We start from the raw sequence: 16,841 nt of genomic DNA on the forward strand, positions 1-16,841 counted from the left end.
GGCCCACCCGTTAAACCAATTTCGACAAAATTTGGTACAGTGATAGTAGTACCCTGGGGAAGGACAACCAACCCAACCGTTCAACCGATTTTGATGAAATTTGGTACAGAGTTAGCTTATATCCCGGGGAAGGACATAGGCTTTTTATCCCGGAAAATCAGAGTCCCACGGGATTTTTAAAACAATCCACGCGGACGAAGTCGCGGGCATCATCTAGTATTTTATAAACCTTGCTATTCTGAATATTCTTGGTGTAGTACATACCTACTATAAACTTATTGTTGGTAAAGTACCTACGCGGCAGAAAGTAATGTACATCAGCCTTTAGAAATGACATTTCAGCTTTGTAGAGCGTTGTCTCTGTCACTTATACCTATGCAAAGAATTTCTAAGTATACTACTTCGTGACGTTTCGTCATGCTCTACAAAACATGTCTCCTTCTAAAGGTCGATGTACATTATTTTCTGTCTCATACTGTAACTGTATTATTGGTTAATTTCCTAGATTGTATTTGTGGTTGCTAAAGGATGTAGGTACTGTATTTTCTTTTTTGATGTAGGTACCTATTAGATAGAGGATTTAAGTTTCTAAAAATCCCATGCTAACTTTCATTATCTAGGACAAAAAGTAGCGGATTAGCTCTGGGGCTATGACCATCTCGACCTGTCGCGTTCTATACTTTTTCATGCCTTTGTTCCAGTCCCGTATTGGCATTATTTTTAAGGTACCTACCGTACACACCTAATTAAAAAAAAAATTGAAATTTTAATATGGGATTAAATAAAACCTTGTGACTTATGCAAAACGTATAATTTTATTTGTTAGCTTCATAAGTGTTGATTAAAGGCAAAACGTTACACAGTTTTATTGTACACAATACAGTTCGCAATATGCTTTGATAAATGCAAGTCATAGTTGTTATTCCTGTAAGAAGATAAAATTATATAGTTAGATTTTTTATTCTATGAAATATTAATGTGCCTACTTTATTCGTAGCAAAAATAGGATAAGTACAAACAGCCTGGAATGTTTAATTTTTATTATAATATATAAAAATGAGTGTATCTTTGTTTATCTCTTATGCGCTCCTATATGATTCATCCGAATGCGATGAAACTTTGTACAGTTGTTGTTGCGACTTGTAGGAAGATAGACTTCTCACATAGTACCATCAATGTACAATAGTTAGTAAAAAAAATATAAGTCCCGCAAATTGCCATTGCGCTGGAACCATGTCTCATTAACATTTTGACGTCATTTGACGTATATTTCAGTAAAAATATACCATCAGCTCAAAACTTCAGTCTAGTGCTGACGTCACTAAAAAGGCGGCCACCCGCATTAGCAATTTGCGGGACTTATACATAAATATCCTTTTAACGGAGAATGCCCAAAATTCATAGACAAAAAGCCAAGATCGATATTAAAAGTTATACATGGTAGGTATAACAGGCCATACACATAGATGGTCACAAATACACATTTAGTTTCCTCGAAATACGCAGTTTTATATAATTTCGTGATGCTTCCAATTCGCATATTTTACATTTTCAAGCATTAAGTTTATTGGTAAGGGAAACATGTAGTACTAGATTAGGTATTGACCTGTTTGCTAATGATATCTTGAATAACAATATTATTATCTTCAATAATATAAAAATGAATCACTAAATGTGTTGCTGATCGCAAATCTCGAGAACAACTGAACCGATTTCTTCTTTTTTTACAATATTCGTTGAAGTACGGGGCTGGTTCTTACGGATAGAAAAATTAAAAAAAAATTAATCGACTGTTAGGCGGAACGAAGTTCGCCAGGGCAGCTAGTCTAAATATATAAAAGGAAAAGGTGACTGACTGAGTGACTAACTGATCTATCAATGCACAGCTCATACTACTGGACGGATTGGGCTGAAATTTGGCATGCAGATAGTTATTATGCCTTAGGCATCCGCTAAGAAAGGATTTTTGAAAGTTCAACCCCTAAGGGGGTGAAATAAGGCTTTGAAATTTCTGTAGTCCACGCGGACGAAATTACGAGCATAAGCTATGTAGTAATATTGTTATTCAAGACCTATTAGCTCTACAGCTGTTGCTTTTATTTTGTCTTAGTAACGAGTAAAATATAAATTACTAGATGATGCCCGCGACCTCGTCCGCGTGGATTTAGGTTTTTAAAAATCCCGTGGGAACTCATCAATTTTCCGGGATGAAAAGTATAAACTTCCCCGGGATATAAGCTAATGCTGTACCAAATTTCATCAAAATCGGTTGAACGGTTGGGCCGTGAAAAGCTAGCAGACAGACAGACACACTTTCGCATTTATAATATTAAGTATGGATTTGTCTTGCATTGTAACAGCTTTGGGCTCACGACGCCGACGGCGGATTATGATAAACTAAATAATAATCTGCGTCTTTTAACTGTGTCGTAGTACCATTCAGCAATACCTAAAATATTTGAATCTATGTTGGATAAAAACAAGTTTTCTTTTTGGGCATCCTCCTTTACACAAAGTCATATTTATAACAAGGATAATTTTGGCTCTTACATATAATCTGAGTCCCTACACCGAACATGCTCGACGAAGGTGTTTCTTATAACGCCGGCTCCACACGTTGGCCCAAACACTTTTCGCCCACGTGTGGATCGGGAAATTAGCTTTGCAAACGTTGGGGCCAATGCTAATTTGCCGGCTCCACACGTTGGCCCAAACACTTTTCGCCCAACGTGTGGATCGGGAAATTAGCTTTGCCAACGTTGGGGCCAATGCTAATTTTCCAGCTCCACACATTGGGCGAACGGTTGGAGCCGGCGTAAAGAAATACTCGGTGACGCGTTTACACTGTCGAACATGTACGTAAGAGGAAACTTAACTTTGGGACCAACATTTCCGTTTATTCTTAATATTTAAACAATGCATAAAAATTCGAAAATATTTAATAGAAGAATATACTTAATAAATTGTTAATAATAATTATATTACTAGTTTACATTACAACATCACAATATAAATATAAATGTCGCATTAATATGAAATATACAAATGTTTCTAAATATAATATTATATAGTTACTATTAAATACTAGAATTGTAATTAAATGCATTAATATTTATTTTAATAACTATATAACAGCTGTATAATATATCAGGCGAGTCTATATCATAAGTAGGGTCTACAAAAACGCGCAACTTTGTGTTGATTTATTTTAATTTTTCTTAACAAAAATACTGCAAAAGAGTACAAATATAAAAATCTTTTAATTAGTACTACAGATTTTTTTATGTCAACCAGCGCAACACCCCCAGTTTCCACTTGGGGCGCTTACAGTAAGCCAATATCAAATAAAACTAATGAGAAAAAAATCGCACTAGTTCTGTCAACAGAACTAACGCCCACTGAGATTATTGTCTCTATCATTAGTATGGGATTACGTAGCAGAGAGACCGCTATACTAACTTCTTTCCACGGATAGGGTCTAATCAACGGAACTACTGGGAATACAGGCTGTAATCACTATATCAATACAAAGTGCTCGATGAACCATTGACCATTACTAAACATGTCGTACTCTATAATATATATTTTAATAATACTATTAATAATTTAAACTACATAGAAAGTACCTAAAATTTTATATTATTAAAGCGTATCTTAAGTCCTCCGAAAAAGCTGCAACTAATTTAATTAAATTGACATATAATAATTTGATAATAACAAATGCAAATATTAACATTAATATAGTATAATTATTGTTATTCATCATGATGAACTCATCGCCAGCTCACTACTAAGCACGGGTCTCATCTCAGAATGAGAACTGTTGACACACTTGACACTACACTAGCCATGTGCGGATTGGCACACTTCACACACCATCGAGAACATTATGGAGAACTCTCAGGCATGCAGGTTTCCTCACTATGTTTTCCTTCACCTTTCTTTTATTGTTATTAGTCACGCCTAAATCATAAGCATTATAGAATTCGCACAGTTGTTTAAACCACAAAATTTAGTAACCAGTTAATAGATTTGAGCAATAATATTATTTTTGATAAAACAGATCAATTCTTGTATCCTATATTATTATTTTTTAAATACTAAAAGTTTTTATATCAATACAGAAAATAATGTATTTTAATTTTTTTCAAAATGGTATTAGGTCGGGTCGTAATTAAAAGGAAATAAGTTTGTATATATGATAAACTAGAAATCTAAATATATAAAAGGATTGACTGACTGACTAATCTATCAATGCATAGCTCAAACTACTGGACGGATCAGGCTGAAATTTGGCAAGCAGTTAAGCTATTATGACGTAGGCATCCGCTAAGAAAGGATTTTTGAAAATTCAACCCCTAAGGGGGAGAGATAGGGGGTTTTAAATTCGTGTAGTCCACGCGGACAAAGCCGCGAGCATAAGCTAGTATTTAATAATTTGGACTACACAAATTTCAAACCCCCTATTTCACCCCCTTAGGGGTTGAATTTTCAAAATCCTTTCTTAGCGGATGCCTACGTCATAATAGCTATCTGCATGCCAAATTTCAGCGCGATCCGTCCAGTAGTTTGAGCTGAGCGTTGATAGATCAGTCAGTCGGTCAATCCTTTTATATATTTAGACTATAGACTATAAATAAATCTAAAAAAAATCTGTTACGTACATAGATGTCATTGATATGTAATTAAAGTAAATTAATTGAAGATTCAAACATAATGGTAATATCACAATTCGTCTTTTACCTTGAAATATGTTTTGCAGAAGTTGAGCATATCGTCGGTAGATCTATCGCCCTCGTAGTCAGCCAAGTGCTTGCCGTTGGCGTAGATTTTGAAAGTTGGCAGTGTTTGTACGCCAGCGAAGTCCGCCACTTTGGGGTTATCCGCTGCTTCGACTGCTATCACTTTGATTGGACTGTTCTTGTTCTTTAGAGCGGTTGCCAGACGACTGTAGGCTGGTTTGACCGTCGAACAATGTCCGCACCCTGGAAAATTTAACGATTATCTTAAATCATCTTATTTTTCATGTTTAGGTTAGGTTATTTTAATGTACGACTTGTTCTATTTAATGCTCGTTGTAACGGTCCGTGATTAGAGTTACACGGGACCTGTAAAACTCTATAACATCAGTACCCTTATATTATAAATGCGAAAGTGTGTTTGTTTGTTGGTTTGTCCTTCAGTCACGTCGTAACGGTGCAACGGATTGACGTGATTTTTTGCATAGGTATAGATAAAGACCCGGAGAGTGACATAGGCTACTTTTTATCCCGGAAAATCAAAGAGTCCCCACGGGAATTTTAAAAAACCTAACTCCAAGCGGACGAAGTCGCGGGCATCAGCTAGTTATTTTTATTAAACATAAATAAACGGTCAAGTGCGAGTCGGACTAGTACAGAAAGGGTTCTCTCTCGTACAGATTTTTTTTTAATTTTCGTGGCGGCGGATTTTGATTTTTTTGAGAATTTAGCAGCAATAGAAATACACATTCTGTGAGAGTTTCAGGTCTCTACTAATTATGGTTCCCGAGATACAGCCCGCTGACAGACAGACGGACGGACAGCGGTGTCTTAGTAATAGGGTCCTGTTGGCACTCTTCGGGTACGGAACCCCAAAAACTGAAGAAAAAGGGCCAATATTGTTATCAGTGGTACTTACATGTGGCATAAAACATGACAAAGACCGGATTCGGTGAGGCAATGATGTCTTGGAAATCGCTATCACCAGCCAATTGTACATTGACACCAAACCCTGACTCCTGGTTGCTCTTCGTACTTTCCTTAGCTCTTTGTTCACCCATTTGACTGTGTATGAACGACACGAAGTCAGCTTTCTGTTAAACAATATTATTATGAACATTTTAAATAACATAACAATTATTATATACATCATCACCATCATCATCATCTTGATCAAGCCATTACCGGCCCACTACTGAGAACGGGTCTCTGCTCAGAGTGAGAACTGAGAATGGTTTGCGTCTACTACGCTTGCCAAGTGCGGATTGGCAATAAAAGCCAATTTAAAAATTGTAGTTTCTCACTATCAACTCCTTTCAGAGCTTTACACACTTAATATCCAAAAGAATGGTTTTGTAGTCTCACCTTTCTCCCGCCGCTATAATCCTGAATAAGCTTGTCAAAGTAGCTAAAGTACTTGAGCGTGGGGTACCCCTTGACGTTGTAGTTGGAACATAGCTCCTGCTGTGTGGTGCAATCGACGGCGGCGAAAGCCACCATCAGTTCGTCGGCGAATTGTTCCGCTGCTTCGGTGAACTCTGGCTTTGTACTCTTGCAGTGTCCGCACCCTTTTGAAAAGTATCTGAATTTGACTCTAAGGTGATAATAAACTAGCGAAAATTCACAAAATTTTATTCGATCGATAAGTGCAATAAAAATGCATTTAAATTTTGTATTTCAAATTTTCCCGCGATATCGCTAGCTGCCATTTTGTTTGGGTTCATGGCTGTCATGACGTCACACGGATTGGTAAACAAGGGCATTTTCATAGTGAAATACATTACAATTACAGTACGCGGCAGAAAGTAGGACCTTTAGAAGGAGATAGCAGATTTGTAGAGCATTGTCTCTGTCGTTGAGACCGACAAAACGTCATATAGGTGTGAGTGACAGAGACAACGCTCTACAAAGCCAAAGTCATTCTAAAGGCCGATGTACATTACTTTCTGTCGCGTACTGTACAATACAATACAATGTACACAGTCGGCTGTGACGTCACATGGATTTATGAAATTGATCATGGCGGCTACAGCTTAGTGCGTTTCGAATATTTGTAGAACAGATAAAAAAGTGAAATCTTGAATTATAAAATTAATCATATAATTTCATAAACTGAAATTAACAACATCATCAACGACATCCCTAAGCTTGCGGAGAAAATGTGGAGGAGGCTCGCCCAGCACCGAGAAGAATAGCGTGCACATGAGGAGGCCAATGGATAAATAAGGGCATACAAAAAAGATGTCCAGCAGTGGATGTCTATGGTAATGATGAGTTTACAGAGACAAGATTATCCGTGATATGAAGGCAATTGAGCCAGCGTGCCTCTGAAGGTCGCGGCGTCGAGGTGGCGTACGGCGCTCTCCTCCTCGCTCCACTGCTTCTCGGGCGGCGGCGGCGGCAGCGGCTCTTGTGGAGACTGCACCCCGATACAAATAATCTATACTGGTGTTATAATGATGGACAGCACTCACAGGGCGCGTAGAACATGACGACGGCGTGCTTGATCTTGCGCAACGTGCCTCTGAAGGTCGCCGCGTCGAGGTGGCGCACGGCGCTCTCCTCCTCGCTCCACGGCTTCTCGGGCGGCGGCGGTGGCGGCGGCTCTTGTGGAGACTGCGCCCCGATACAAATATTCCATAATATTATTAAGAAAAATTGTTTATTTCAAATAACTTAGGTTAACCGAAACACAGAGGATGGAGCCTTCTTTTAGGAGTAGAAAAACTACTCAGAAACTACACGTGTCAGAAATCTCCGCTCTTCCATAACAATATCAGCGTGAGCGTAGGAATATAGTGTGTGTGTGAGCGTTAGTGTATTTGTGTGTGCGTGCGTTTGAAAGTGTGTGTGTGCGTTTGTATGACAGTGTGAGCAGATCAACGAATTCCTGAAAAGCCGGCAAAGCATTGTCGATTCCCCTGGTGCTGCAAAAGTTCATGGACGACGGTAATCACTTATCAGCTTACTGATTCGCCAACCAATGTCAAATGAGGTTGGTGGCTATCATACAGTGTTAGACACTGAGTTAGCGAATCACCCTGCAGGACCCGCCTGCTCATTATTTATATTTAAATAGACTTACCCTCATAAAATCAATAATCTGTTGTTCCTGGCGCGCGTGACCCGCATCGTACTGGTATTCGCCCTTACTGAAGTACTTGAGCGTTGGGTAACCTTTCACACCGAAACGCGACGCTAGCTCCGGCTGCTTAGTAGCGTCCACTGCCGCTAACAAACCGTTTATCTGCAAGAAAAAAACCGGCCAAGTGCGAGTCAGACTCGCGCACTGAGGGTTCCGTACTACAATCATATTTTATCGACATTTTGCACGATAAATCAAAGACTATTATGCCTAAAAATAAAGAAAAATCTGTTTTAGAATGTACAAGTATAGCCCTTTCATATGATACCCCGCTTAGTATAGTAATCTTACTTTGAAAGTTGAAAATAGCAATATTTGTTCATGACCACAATTTAATACAGACAGACAGACAGACAGACAACAAAGTGATCCTATAAGGGTTCCGTTTTACCTTTTGAGATACGGAACCCTAACAAGTAAATTAACATAAAACGAAAACCATACCATATGGTTACCGATAGACGCTGGGGTCTCAAGTTGCTAGAATGGTGACCTAGCACCAAAATGGTCTTCTTGGTATTGAGCAGTGCGATTCTAACACACTTGGTTTCTTTCTTAAAACGCGCATAACTCCGATAAGTTAAGAGGTGCGTGCCAGCAATCAAACCCTGGATCTTCCAAATAGGAGGTTAACGTCATTACAACCAGGTTATTAGCACTTCTCTGTTAGAGATTAAAGGTCCAAACACACTAACGCTGCGTTGAACGACGCGGCGCGGCGATTATAGTTTATTGAGTTTGCATGGGCAAGGCACTGTTGCGTCGCGCAGCGTAAATGCGTTTGGACAATTAGGGTGAGACTTAAGACAAGGTTAAAACGAGACAGAGCTCTATCTCTCACATAAATCTGTCTCGTTTTAACTCAATCTTAAGTCTGAGCAAAGTCAAAGTGCGCTCTATAGATATCAGCCTTAGTCTTACTTTTTGATCTTTGATCCTGGCAGCTGCCTTTTCAAATTCCGGTTTTATACGTTTGCAGTGTCCACACCAGGGCGCGTAGAACACGACCAGTGCGTTGTCAGCCTTTGCAAGTACGCTGTCGAATGTATCCGCTAGAAGGACAATTAAATGAAAACTATAGATATATCGTTTCACGAAGATGGCTCGTGGCATCAGTGATGCAAAACACAGTAGTAAAGACATGACTCTATATTCTATAGTGTTGGAGCGTTTACATTTTGTTTTGGACCACATTGAACTTGATCTTTTGCATTATCTAAATATATAAAAGGAAAAGGTGACTGATTGACTGACTGATCTATCAACGCAAAACTCAAACTACTGGACGGATCGGGCTGAAATTCGGCATTCAGATAGCTATTATGACGTAGGCATCCGCTAAGAAAGGGTTTTCGAAAATTCTTACACACGCAAGTAGGTTACGCAATTAATTGACAACTGTTGACACCAAATTTACCAAGGTAAATCTAAATATATAACATGAAAAGGTGACTGACTGACTGATCTATCTTTAAATCTCTAAATTTGGCCTGCAGATAGCTATTATGACGTAGCCATCCGCTAAGAAAGGATTTTAGAAAAGTCAACCCCTAAGGGGGTGAAATAGGGGTTTGAAATTTGTGTAGTCCACGCGGACGAAGTCTCGGGCATAAGCTAGTAATAATTATATCGTTAGAATTACCTTTAAATCTCTGCAATAAACGAATAAAGAACTTAATAAGCATTCTTTTACAAACGAATTATTTTATGGAAAATCATTTAGGTACCTAAATTAATATTATTTTAATATAAACCATATAAACAGAATTTTAAATGCTATGAAAATCAATAAAATACGCCAAAAAGCGTCAAGAAATGAATTGTCAATCAAAGGAAAAAGGTGACTTTTGTCTTCTTATTCCAAAGAGTAATTCAAACTTAAAAACATAGTGCTCTCGAAAAAAAATTCAACAAATTTTCAATGTACAGAAACCTCACAGAAACCTTTTACAGTTTTATTATAAGTATAGATATGCATCTTCTCCTTCCCATAGATCTTTCTTCTTCAGCGACCTCGTATCGAAAGCGCAAGGTTGGAAGATCCCTTCACTAGGTGGACGGACGACATCAAGCGAGTCACAAGGAACTGTTGGATTCCGCTGAAGACCGTGGCATGTGGAAGTCCCTACACTACACACACTACAAGAGACCTATGTCCAGCTGTCGACGGTGATGATGTTATGCGAGCTGAATTGTACATTATTGTGTTGTAACAAAACTCGCTATTTATTCAAACATCATTGGCAGTGAGCCTTCTGTATCTCTAAGGCCGCGGAAGTTTTACTCACGTAAGTAGCTTACATGATTAACTTACGACAAATTTACTAATGTAGACACTCTTATAACTACACTAGCTTACGCCCGCGACTTCGTACGCGTGGACTACACAAACTTCAAACCCCTATTTCACCCCTTAGGGGTTGACTTTTCAAAAATCCTTTCTTAGCGGATGGCTACGTCATAATAGCTATCTGCAGGCCAAATTTCAGCCTGATGCGTCCCATAGTTTGAGCTGTGCGTTGGTAGATCAGTCAGTTAGACAATCAGTCAGTCAGTCACCTTTTCATTTTATATATTTAGATTTACCTTGGTAAATTTGGTGTCAACAGTTGTCAATTAATAAATAAATTAAGTAAGCTACTTGCGTGTGTAAAACTTACAGGTGTAATAGCGGTCTAAGGTACACTGCGACAAGGCTCCTTTGGCACTTGAATGACATTGACAGGGGGCGCTGTTGGGGAGCAAAGGCTTAGACTATTCAAACAAGAACAAAGGGGACACTTGACAGCAAAGTTAGTTCCGATTTTCGCTACGTGCCAAAAGATTATTGTCGCAGTGTACCATAAAGTATAAGCACATCTTACCCGTCAAATGCACCACATCACTGTCCTCAGACCAACTGTCATCAACCACCTCCTTTTTCTTCTGCAGCTGTGACGAGGGGTCCCTCATGAAATCCACTATCGCTTGCCGTTTGTTGTCGCCGTTGTACGGGAAACGATACTGGCCTTTCCTGCCAAGGCAAAGGGTGTTATCACAGACATCTTTTTTTATTAATTTATAGACTCTATAGCTTGGCTGCAATCAGACTTGCTGACAAGTGATGATGTAGCCTAAGATAGAATGCACTTGCCTAGAAGGTACCTATTGCGACCTCCCCAGTGAAGTGGTAAGAGCTGTGCTCTTAGTAGTGGGAAGTCACGGGTTCGATTCCTGGCAGGGGTTTAGAAATTTATACTTTCTAAATATCTGGTCTGGTGGAAGGCTTCGGCCGTGGTTAGTTTACCCAGCGATTTAGCGTTCCGGTACCATGCCGTGTAGAAACCAAAGGTGCATGGGTTTAATAAAAACTGCCATATCCCTTCTAGGTTAGCCTGCTTCCATCTTAGACTGCATCGTCACTTAGCACCAGGTCAGAATGCAGTAAAGGGCTAACTTGTATCTGAATAAATAAATTAAAAAAATCAAGGTAATACTTACTCAAAGAAAAGTAGTGTTGGGAAACCAGTAATATTGTACAGTTGCCTTATTTTAGAATTTCCCGGCTTCGACACATCTATGGCAGCCAGTATTGCCTCACCCTGTAAATTAGAATACACTGATAATGAATATCAATTGATTGCGATTGTTAAGCAATGTTGACCCCCAAGTCGGTAACTGGACGAGTGACAGAATTTGGAGGTCTGAATTTGGCTTTTTCGAAATTCGGTAAGAGGGTGAACTTTTCAAAAATCGTGAAATACGCATTTCTTCATTCTTTTCATCATCTTCATTTTAACCAACAGTTTAAATAACCCTCTTACCGCCGCACTCAGAGACGCTTAATTGTTACTTAAGTTTAGTTAAAACGAGACAGAGCTATATCTCTCACATAAATCTGTCTCATTTTAACTCAATCTTAAGTAACGATTAGCGATTCTGAGTATGGCTGTTAGTGAGTTACATTAGCCTACATTATAAAAACAGTTGCGAATCAGACTTGCACACAAAGGGTTCCGTACTGTCGCACTAGAAATAGTACTTTTTAATTTATTTTAATTTATATGGCTGCCATTTGGAAATTTTCATCATTTGTTGTTATAGCAGCAGTAGAAATACACTTACTGTAAATATTTCAAGTCTCTACCTATTGCAGTTCATGAGTTACAGCCTGTAGATTGACAGACAGATGGACAGATAGCGGAGGCTTAGTAATAGGATCCCATTGGCACCCTTCGGGCACATACCCCAAATAGACAGACCCTACTGTCAAAATTTCAGTGAACTTACTTTTAAATCACCTGCAGCTGCAACATAATCTGGTTTTAGGGTTTTGCAGTATCCACACCACGGAGCGTAGAACATTACCAATGATTTTTTGTACGTAGCTATCCCTTTCTTCAAAAACTTTGTCAATGCCTGTTCAAAACGATTTGTATATCAGTAACTTGTAATCTAGATGACCTGCCCCGGCTTCGCTCGGGTGGAGTTTAGAAAATGGAGGGGGAGGTTGAATTAAATTTTTCTCTCTGTAAGCACCATCCTCGTACTTCAAGGAATATTATAAAAAAAGAATTAGCGAAATCGGTTCAGCTGTTCTCGAGATTTGCGATTAGCAACACATTTAGTGATTCATTTTTATATATTATAGATAAGCAAACTTTGCAGACACTATTGTCAGCAGCGGAACAAAGCACAGTACACGTCAGTTAGGAAACTTGTAACAAATCGAAGCTTCAGCTACATTAGCAGAACATCAAATGTTACCTACATCAGGCTTCTATGGTTTACACTTTAGAGAGTTGTAACTTACTAGCGTTTAACTGCAAACTTGAATTTTTTACTACTTATATATTATACTCAGTTTCATTTTTTTTTGAAGATTTTGGACTAAAATTGTGATTCATGGAAAGCTAAAATAAGTTTTAAAATATCTGATTATGTAAATATAAATAAGGATATACATCGCCGTCCAAAAGATGCATGATGTCAGTTGCTTGAGGGTCCTCTTCCCACGGCAGGTCGCCTGAAGGATCTCTAAGGAAATTCACCATAGCACTAACTGTGACTCCTCTGTCATAGTCCTTGTGGAAGTCCCCATCTTTATAATGCTTGATACTATATGGCTTATCAAGTGATACTTTAAGCTTCTTGCAAAGCTTTTTGCCTTCACTAAAAAGTAATTCAAGATTAGCTCAGACTATACTTCACATAATATGCTTCAAATGATAACTCAAGAGTCACTCGGCAGTCGATGGAGAGGGCTACACTTAGAGTTTCTTTATGTGATCAAATCAGAAATGAGGGGATTTGTAGCAGAACCAGAGTAACCAAACATAACCTAATGAGTTGCAAAGCTGAAGTGGCATTAGGCATGGCACATAGTTGGAAAAACCGATGGAAGTTGTGGTCCCAAGGTGCTAAAATGGCGATCTCACACCAGATATTTCTGCCAACAGCAAGCAGACCCCCACTAGTAGACGATGATGATGATGATAAACTGCACTACAATCTATTTTCCTTTAGCTGCCTACTAATATTATAAATACTATAATAACAACGCACAGCTCAAACTACTGGACGGATAGGTCTGAAATTTGGCATACAGATAGCTATTATGATGAAGCCATCTGCTTAAAAAGGATTTTTGAAAATTCAATCCCTAAGGGGGTAAAATAGAGGGTTGGAATTGGTGTAGTCCACGCGGAAGAAGTCACGGGCATAAGCTAGTCATGGGTATAAACTTGAAGGCCTTACTACTACCCATATTATAAATGTGAAAGTGTGTCTGTTTGTTGGCATATTGGTTTATTGGTTTGTCTTTCAATCATGCTGCAACAGAGCAACAGATTGGGCGTGATTTTTTTGCATGATTATAGTTAAAGACCTGGAGAGTGTCATTGGTCTACTTTTTATCCCAGGAAATTAAAGAGCTCCCACAAGAACGTAAATCCACATGGACAAAGTCGTGGGCATCAGCTAGTATATATTGTATTCACAAACCTGCCACTGCAGTCAATAGTGACTAATGTTGCTTGTCCCTTCATATTGTCAGCAGCATCTTTAAACACGTCTGTCACATTCTGTGATGACTTTTGATTATTCACATATAGTACTAGAATATTAGTTTTTGACCTTAACAACTTCTTGAACTCCTTGATATCACTGATGTCAGATATAACTGAAGTTTTTTGCTTTTTTACTTGACTTGTTATTTGTAAACACATAAACATGAGCATTAAAATCTGAAAGGAACAAGAATTATGAATAAAATAAAAAATCTCCATTAACAAGCGGTCAACCCCAGTCTGTTGGACTGATAACCTAAAAAATATGGCAGGAAGTCAGTGGATAAGAAAGGCAAAGGACAGTGTTTGTTTGGTGGAAATTCTCGAACAAGCTGGCAACAATTTTCTATCTATTTAATTTATTTTTATTTTTCACATAACAAATTGTAGTTACATGGTAGTCATAAATTAAGTAAACAATTAATGTAATACATTCACTAAAAGGAATTGTTTCTATTATACTATTAAGTATGGTTAGGTTAGGTTAAGTAACACCTTGGTCAATATTTATGAAGAAAAAGTGAGATGATGGATATCAGACTAGAAACAAGTTAGGAGTTGTATATATTGTTATAAGTAAATTGTGACTGGGACAAATCGGTCCAGATACCTCACAAAAATCGGTGAACATACATTTAAAAAGAACAGACTGAATTGAAAACCACCTCCTTTTTGGAAGTCGGTTAAAAATATACACGAAGTTATTGTAAATTCTAGCAATATTATTTTATACCCAAGACAGTATCTGGCAGTCTTACACAAATAAGATGTTAACTGTAAATGGTGGCTAAGGTGATTGGCTGCTTCATACATAGGTTTGAAGTTATTTTTTTTAAATATTACAACAAAACTTAAAGCCAGCCATATCTAAGTCATGCCATACTGTACGTGGCTTGGTGTTAGGAACTGGCTGCATCTCCATGCCGAACAGCCAGGCTATTCTTGGCTTTCACTTTAGAAATAGACGAATTATCTACAATGGGGGTTCGATCCTGTGCATGCACCACTAATTTTTCGGAGTTATGTGCATTTTAAGTATGTAATTAAATATCAGTTGCTTTAACGGTGAAGGAAAACTTCGTGAGGAAACCTGCATGCCTGAGAGTTCTCCATGATGTTTTCAAATGTGTGTGAAGTCAGCCAATACGCACTTGGCTAGCGTGCTGGACTATGGCCAAAACCGCTCTCTCTGAGAGGAGACCCGTGCTCTGTAGTGAGCTGGCGATGGGTTGCCCATGATGATGAAGGATCTACTAATAATATTCGGTGGTATCTACCTTCCAAATTTGTTGGTGCCACATGTTCAAGATTCGCTTAACCGTATTAAAAATTGTATCTAAAGCAGAAAATATTTGATGATCTGTTTAATTATAGCTAGGTACGTTAAACATCACTGAACACTAGTTAAATGTATCACTTATATTATAAGGAAGACATGATAGACATAATGACTTAATAATATAACATGTTTTTAGGTTTTTTTAATTTTTATGTGTTTATTTTAAGTGATCAATGATCATAGAGCATCACAGAGGAAGACATGAGCATGACAGACAGTCAGTGACTATGGTCAGTGATGACAGTTGACTGTAGACACATGATTGTTTTCAACTGAATTTAGGCTCTGGGTTCTAGCTTTTTTTAAGCTTGTTTGACGCTGACCACCGATCAATGAAGCCTTTTTTAAAATTCAGATACAAGTTAGCCCTTGAATGCAACCTCACCTGCGCGTGATTATTGTTCTGAGCGTAAAACGTTGCAGTAGCGATAGCAGTAGCAATGCGACAGTTCATTTGCTGTCTTCTTATTTTGCTTTTGTAGCTATTGCTGCCTCTCTCTCTTGGCACTGGACGTTTGACAGCAATGATCGCGAGATTTATCTGTCGCAAGCCTGTCGTGAGATACGTAATCACCCCGCCACATTGGTGTGTAATGTGATAGTGATGTTATCCTTATGTTATCCTATCCTATACCTTTTATTTTATTTTTTTCTTTATTTGGTTTACCAACAGCTTATAACATTTAGGTAACTAGGTAGTTAACTAAATAAAATAGGTAATTAACTACCTAGAGGTGGGTAACCAGGTTCTTTCTTCAGGGGTTTTGATATATGTTTTACGTAAATATATTTAAAACAGGGGTTTTGGGATATTATGATTTACGTAAATATAGGTATTATATTATTTTATTGAGTAATTAGGTAGTCTTAGATGTTATTAAAGAATTTACAGCAGGGGATTGAGTTTTTTTATACCAATAATTCCATTGAACCATCGACACACAACGTTTGCGTTTGACCCCTTTCTAAAGTAACCTACCCGTAGCTACTGTTTCAATTCAGTTGGTGATTCTTTTTGCCCCCTCTGCACTAGTTAACTAGTTATATACAAATAGGTACATTTTTCATAAAAATCGGTGGCCCAGGAAACGTTAATAAGTTAATAAAGCATCCATGGCATCCATGTAATCCGAGATGTTATCTATAAATTGTGTCAAAAGTTTGTCAAATGCCACATCTCTATGACATATCCTCTTTATCTATTATTATCAATGGACAAAACTCTCGATTCCGGAAAATCTGCATCAATTATTATTTCAATCACAAATATTGCAATAATTGTTGTGATTGGCTGAATTTATGATATTTTTGCTGCAACAACGAGCCATCAGCCAACCAGAGGTGATTGCGATGGACATTGCGTCACAATGCAGTTTTTATTAATCGAGCCCCAAGATTCTAGAAATTTCCTCATTGGTCAGTGTTAGGTTTGTTTTCGTCTGTTATGTTAAAAGTAGTAGTAAAAAAGCAACCTTTTGATTGGCTAATTTGTGGGCAAGTAGAACAATTCAGTAGTTATAGCCAATAGTAAATAGTGTTTTAAAACGTTCTTTAACTATATGAATCAACGA

General features: G+C 38.1%; 1 protein-coding gene across 2 annotated transcripts; it reads right to left on the reverse strand.

Moving 5' to 3' along the window:
* Window positions 1–796: 796 nt before the first annotated feature.
* On the reverse strand, window positions 797–15,463 carry LOC117995430 (protein disulfide-isomerase A5). 2 transcript variants are annotated; one of them, XM_069508668.1, is made up of 13 exons: window positions 15,209–15,463; window positions 13,867–14,108; window positions 12,828–13,035; window positions 12,154–12,282; window positions 11,365–11,465; window positions 10,749–10,897; window positions 8,806–8,936; window positions 7,825–7,986; window positions 7,214–7,355; window positions 6,105–6,307; window positions 5,659–5,833; window positions 4,744–4,985; window positions 797–925 (listed from the first exon to the last, which is right to left on the reverse strand). In XM_069508668.1, the coding sequence occupies exons 1-13, from the start codon at window positions 15,230–15,232 to the stop codon at window positions 920–922; spliced, it is 1,914 nt and encodes a 637-aa protein (XP_069364769.1). In that variant the 5' UTR covers window positions 15,233–15,463; the 3' UTR covers window positions 797–919. The 2 variants fall into 2 exon arrangements, with proteins under 2 accessions (XP_069364769.1, XP_034839340.1); XM_034983449.2 differs by having other exon boundaries at window positions 803–4,985.
* Window positions 15,464–16,841: the final 1,378 nt, after the last annotated feature.

The sequence above is a fragment of the Maniola hyperantus genome, chromosome Z (genome assembly GCF_902806685.2).
Source record: "Maniola hyperantus chromosome Z, iAphHyp1.2, whole genome shotgun sequence".
Lineage (NCBI taxonomy): Eukaryota > Metazoa > Arthropoda > Insecta > Lepidoptera > Nymphalidae > Maniola > Maniola hyperantus.

What these genes read in the sequence shown, in the direction of transcription:
- LOC117995430 (XM_034983449.2), bottom strand. Translation starts at nt 15,232, where the DNA reads ATGTGGCACCAACAAATTTGGAAG. An exon ending in GGCACCAACAAATTTGGAAG is followed by an intron (nt 14,109 to 15,208) that starts GTAGATACCACC and finishes TGTTCCTTTCAG; the next exon opens with ATTTTAATGCTCATGTTTAT. An exon ending in AGATTATTGATTTTATGAGG is followed by an intron (nt 7,356 to 7,824) that starts GTAAGTCTATTT and finishes ATCGGGGCGCAG; the next exon opens with TCTCCACAAGAGCCGCCGCC.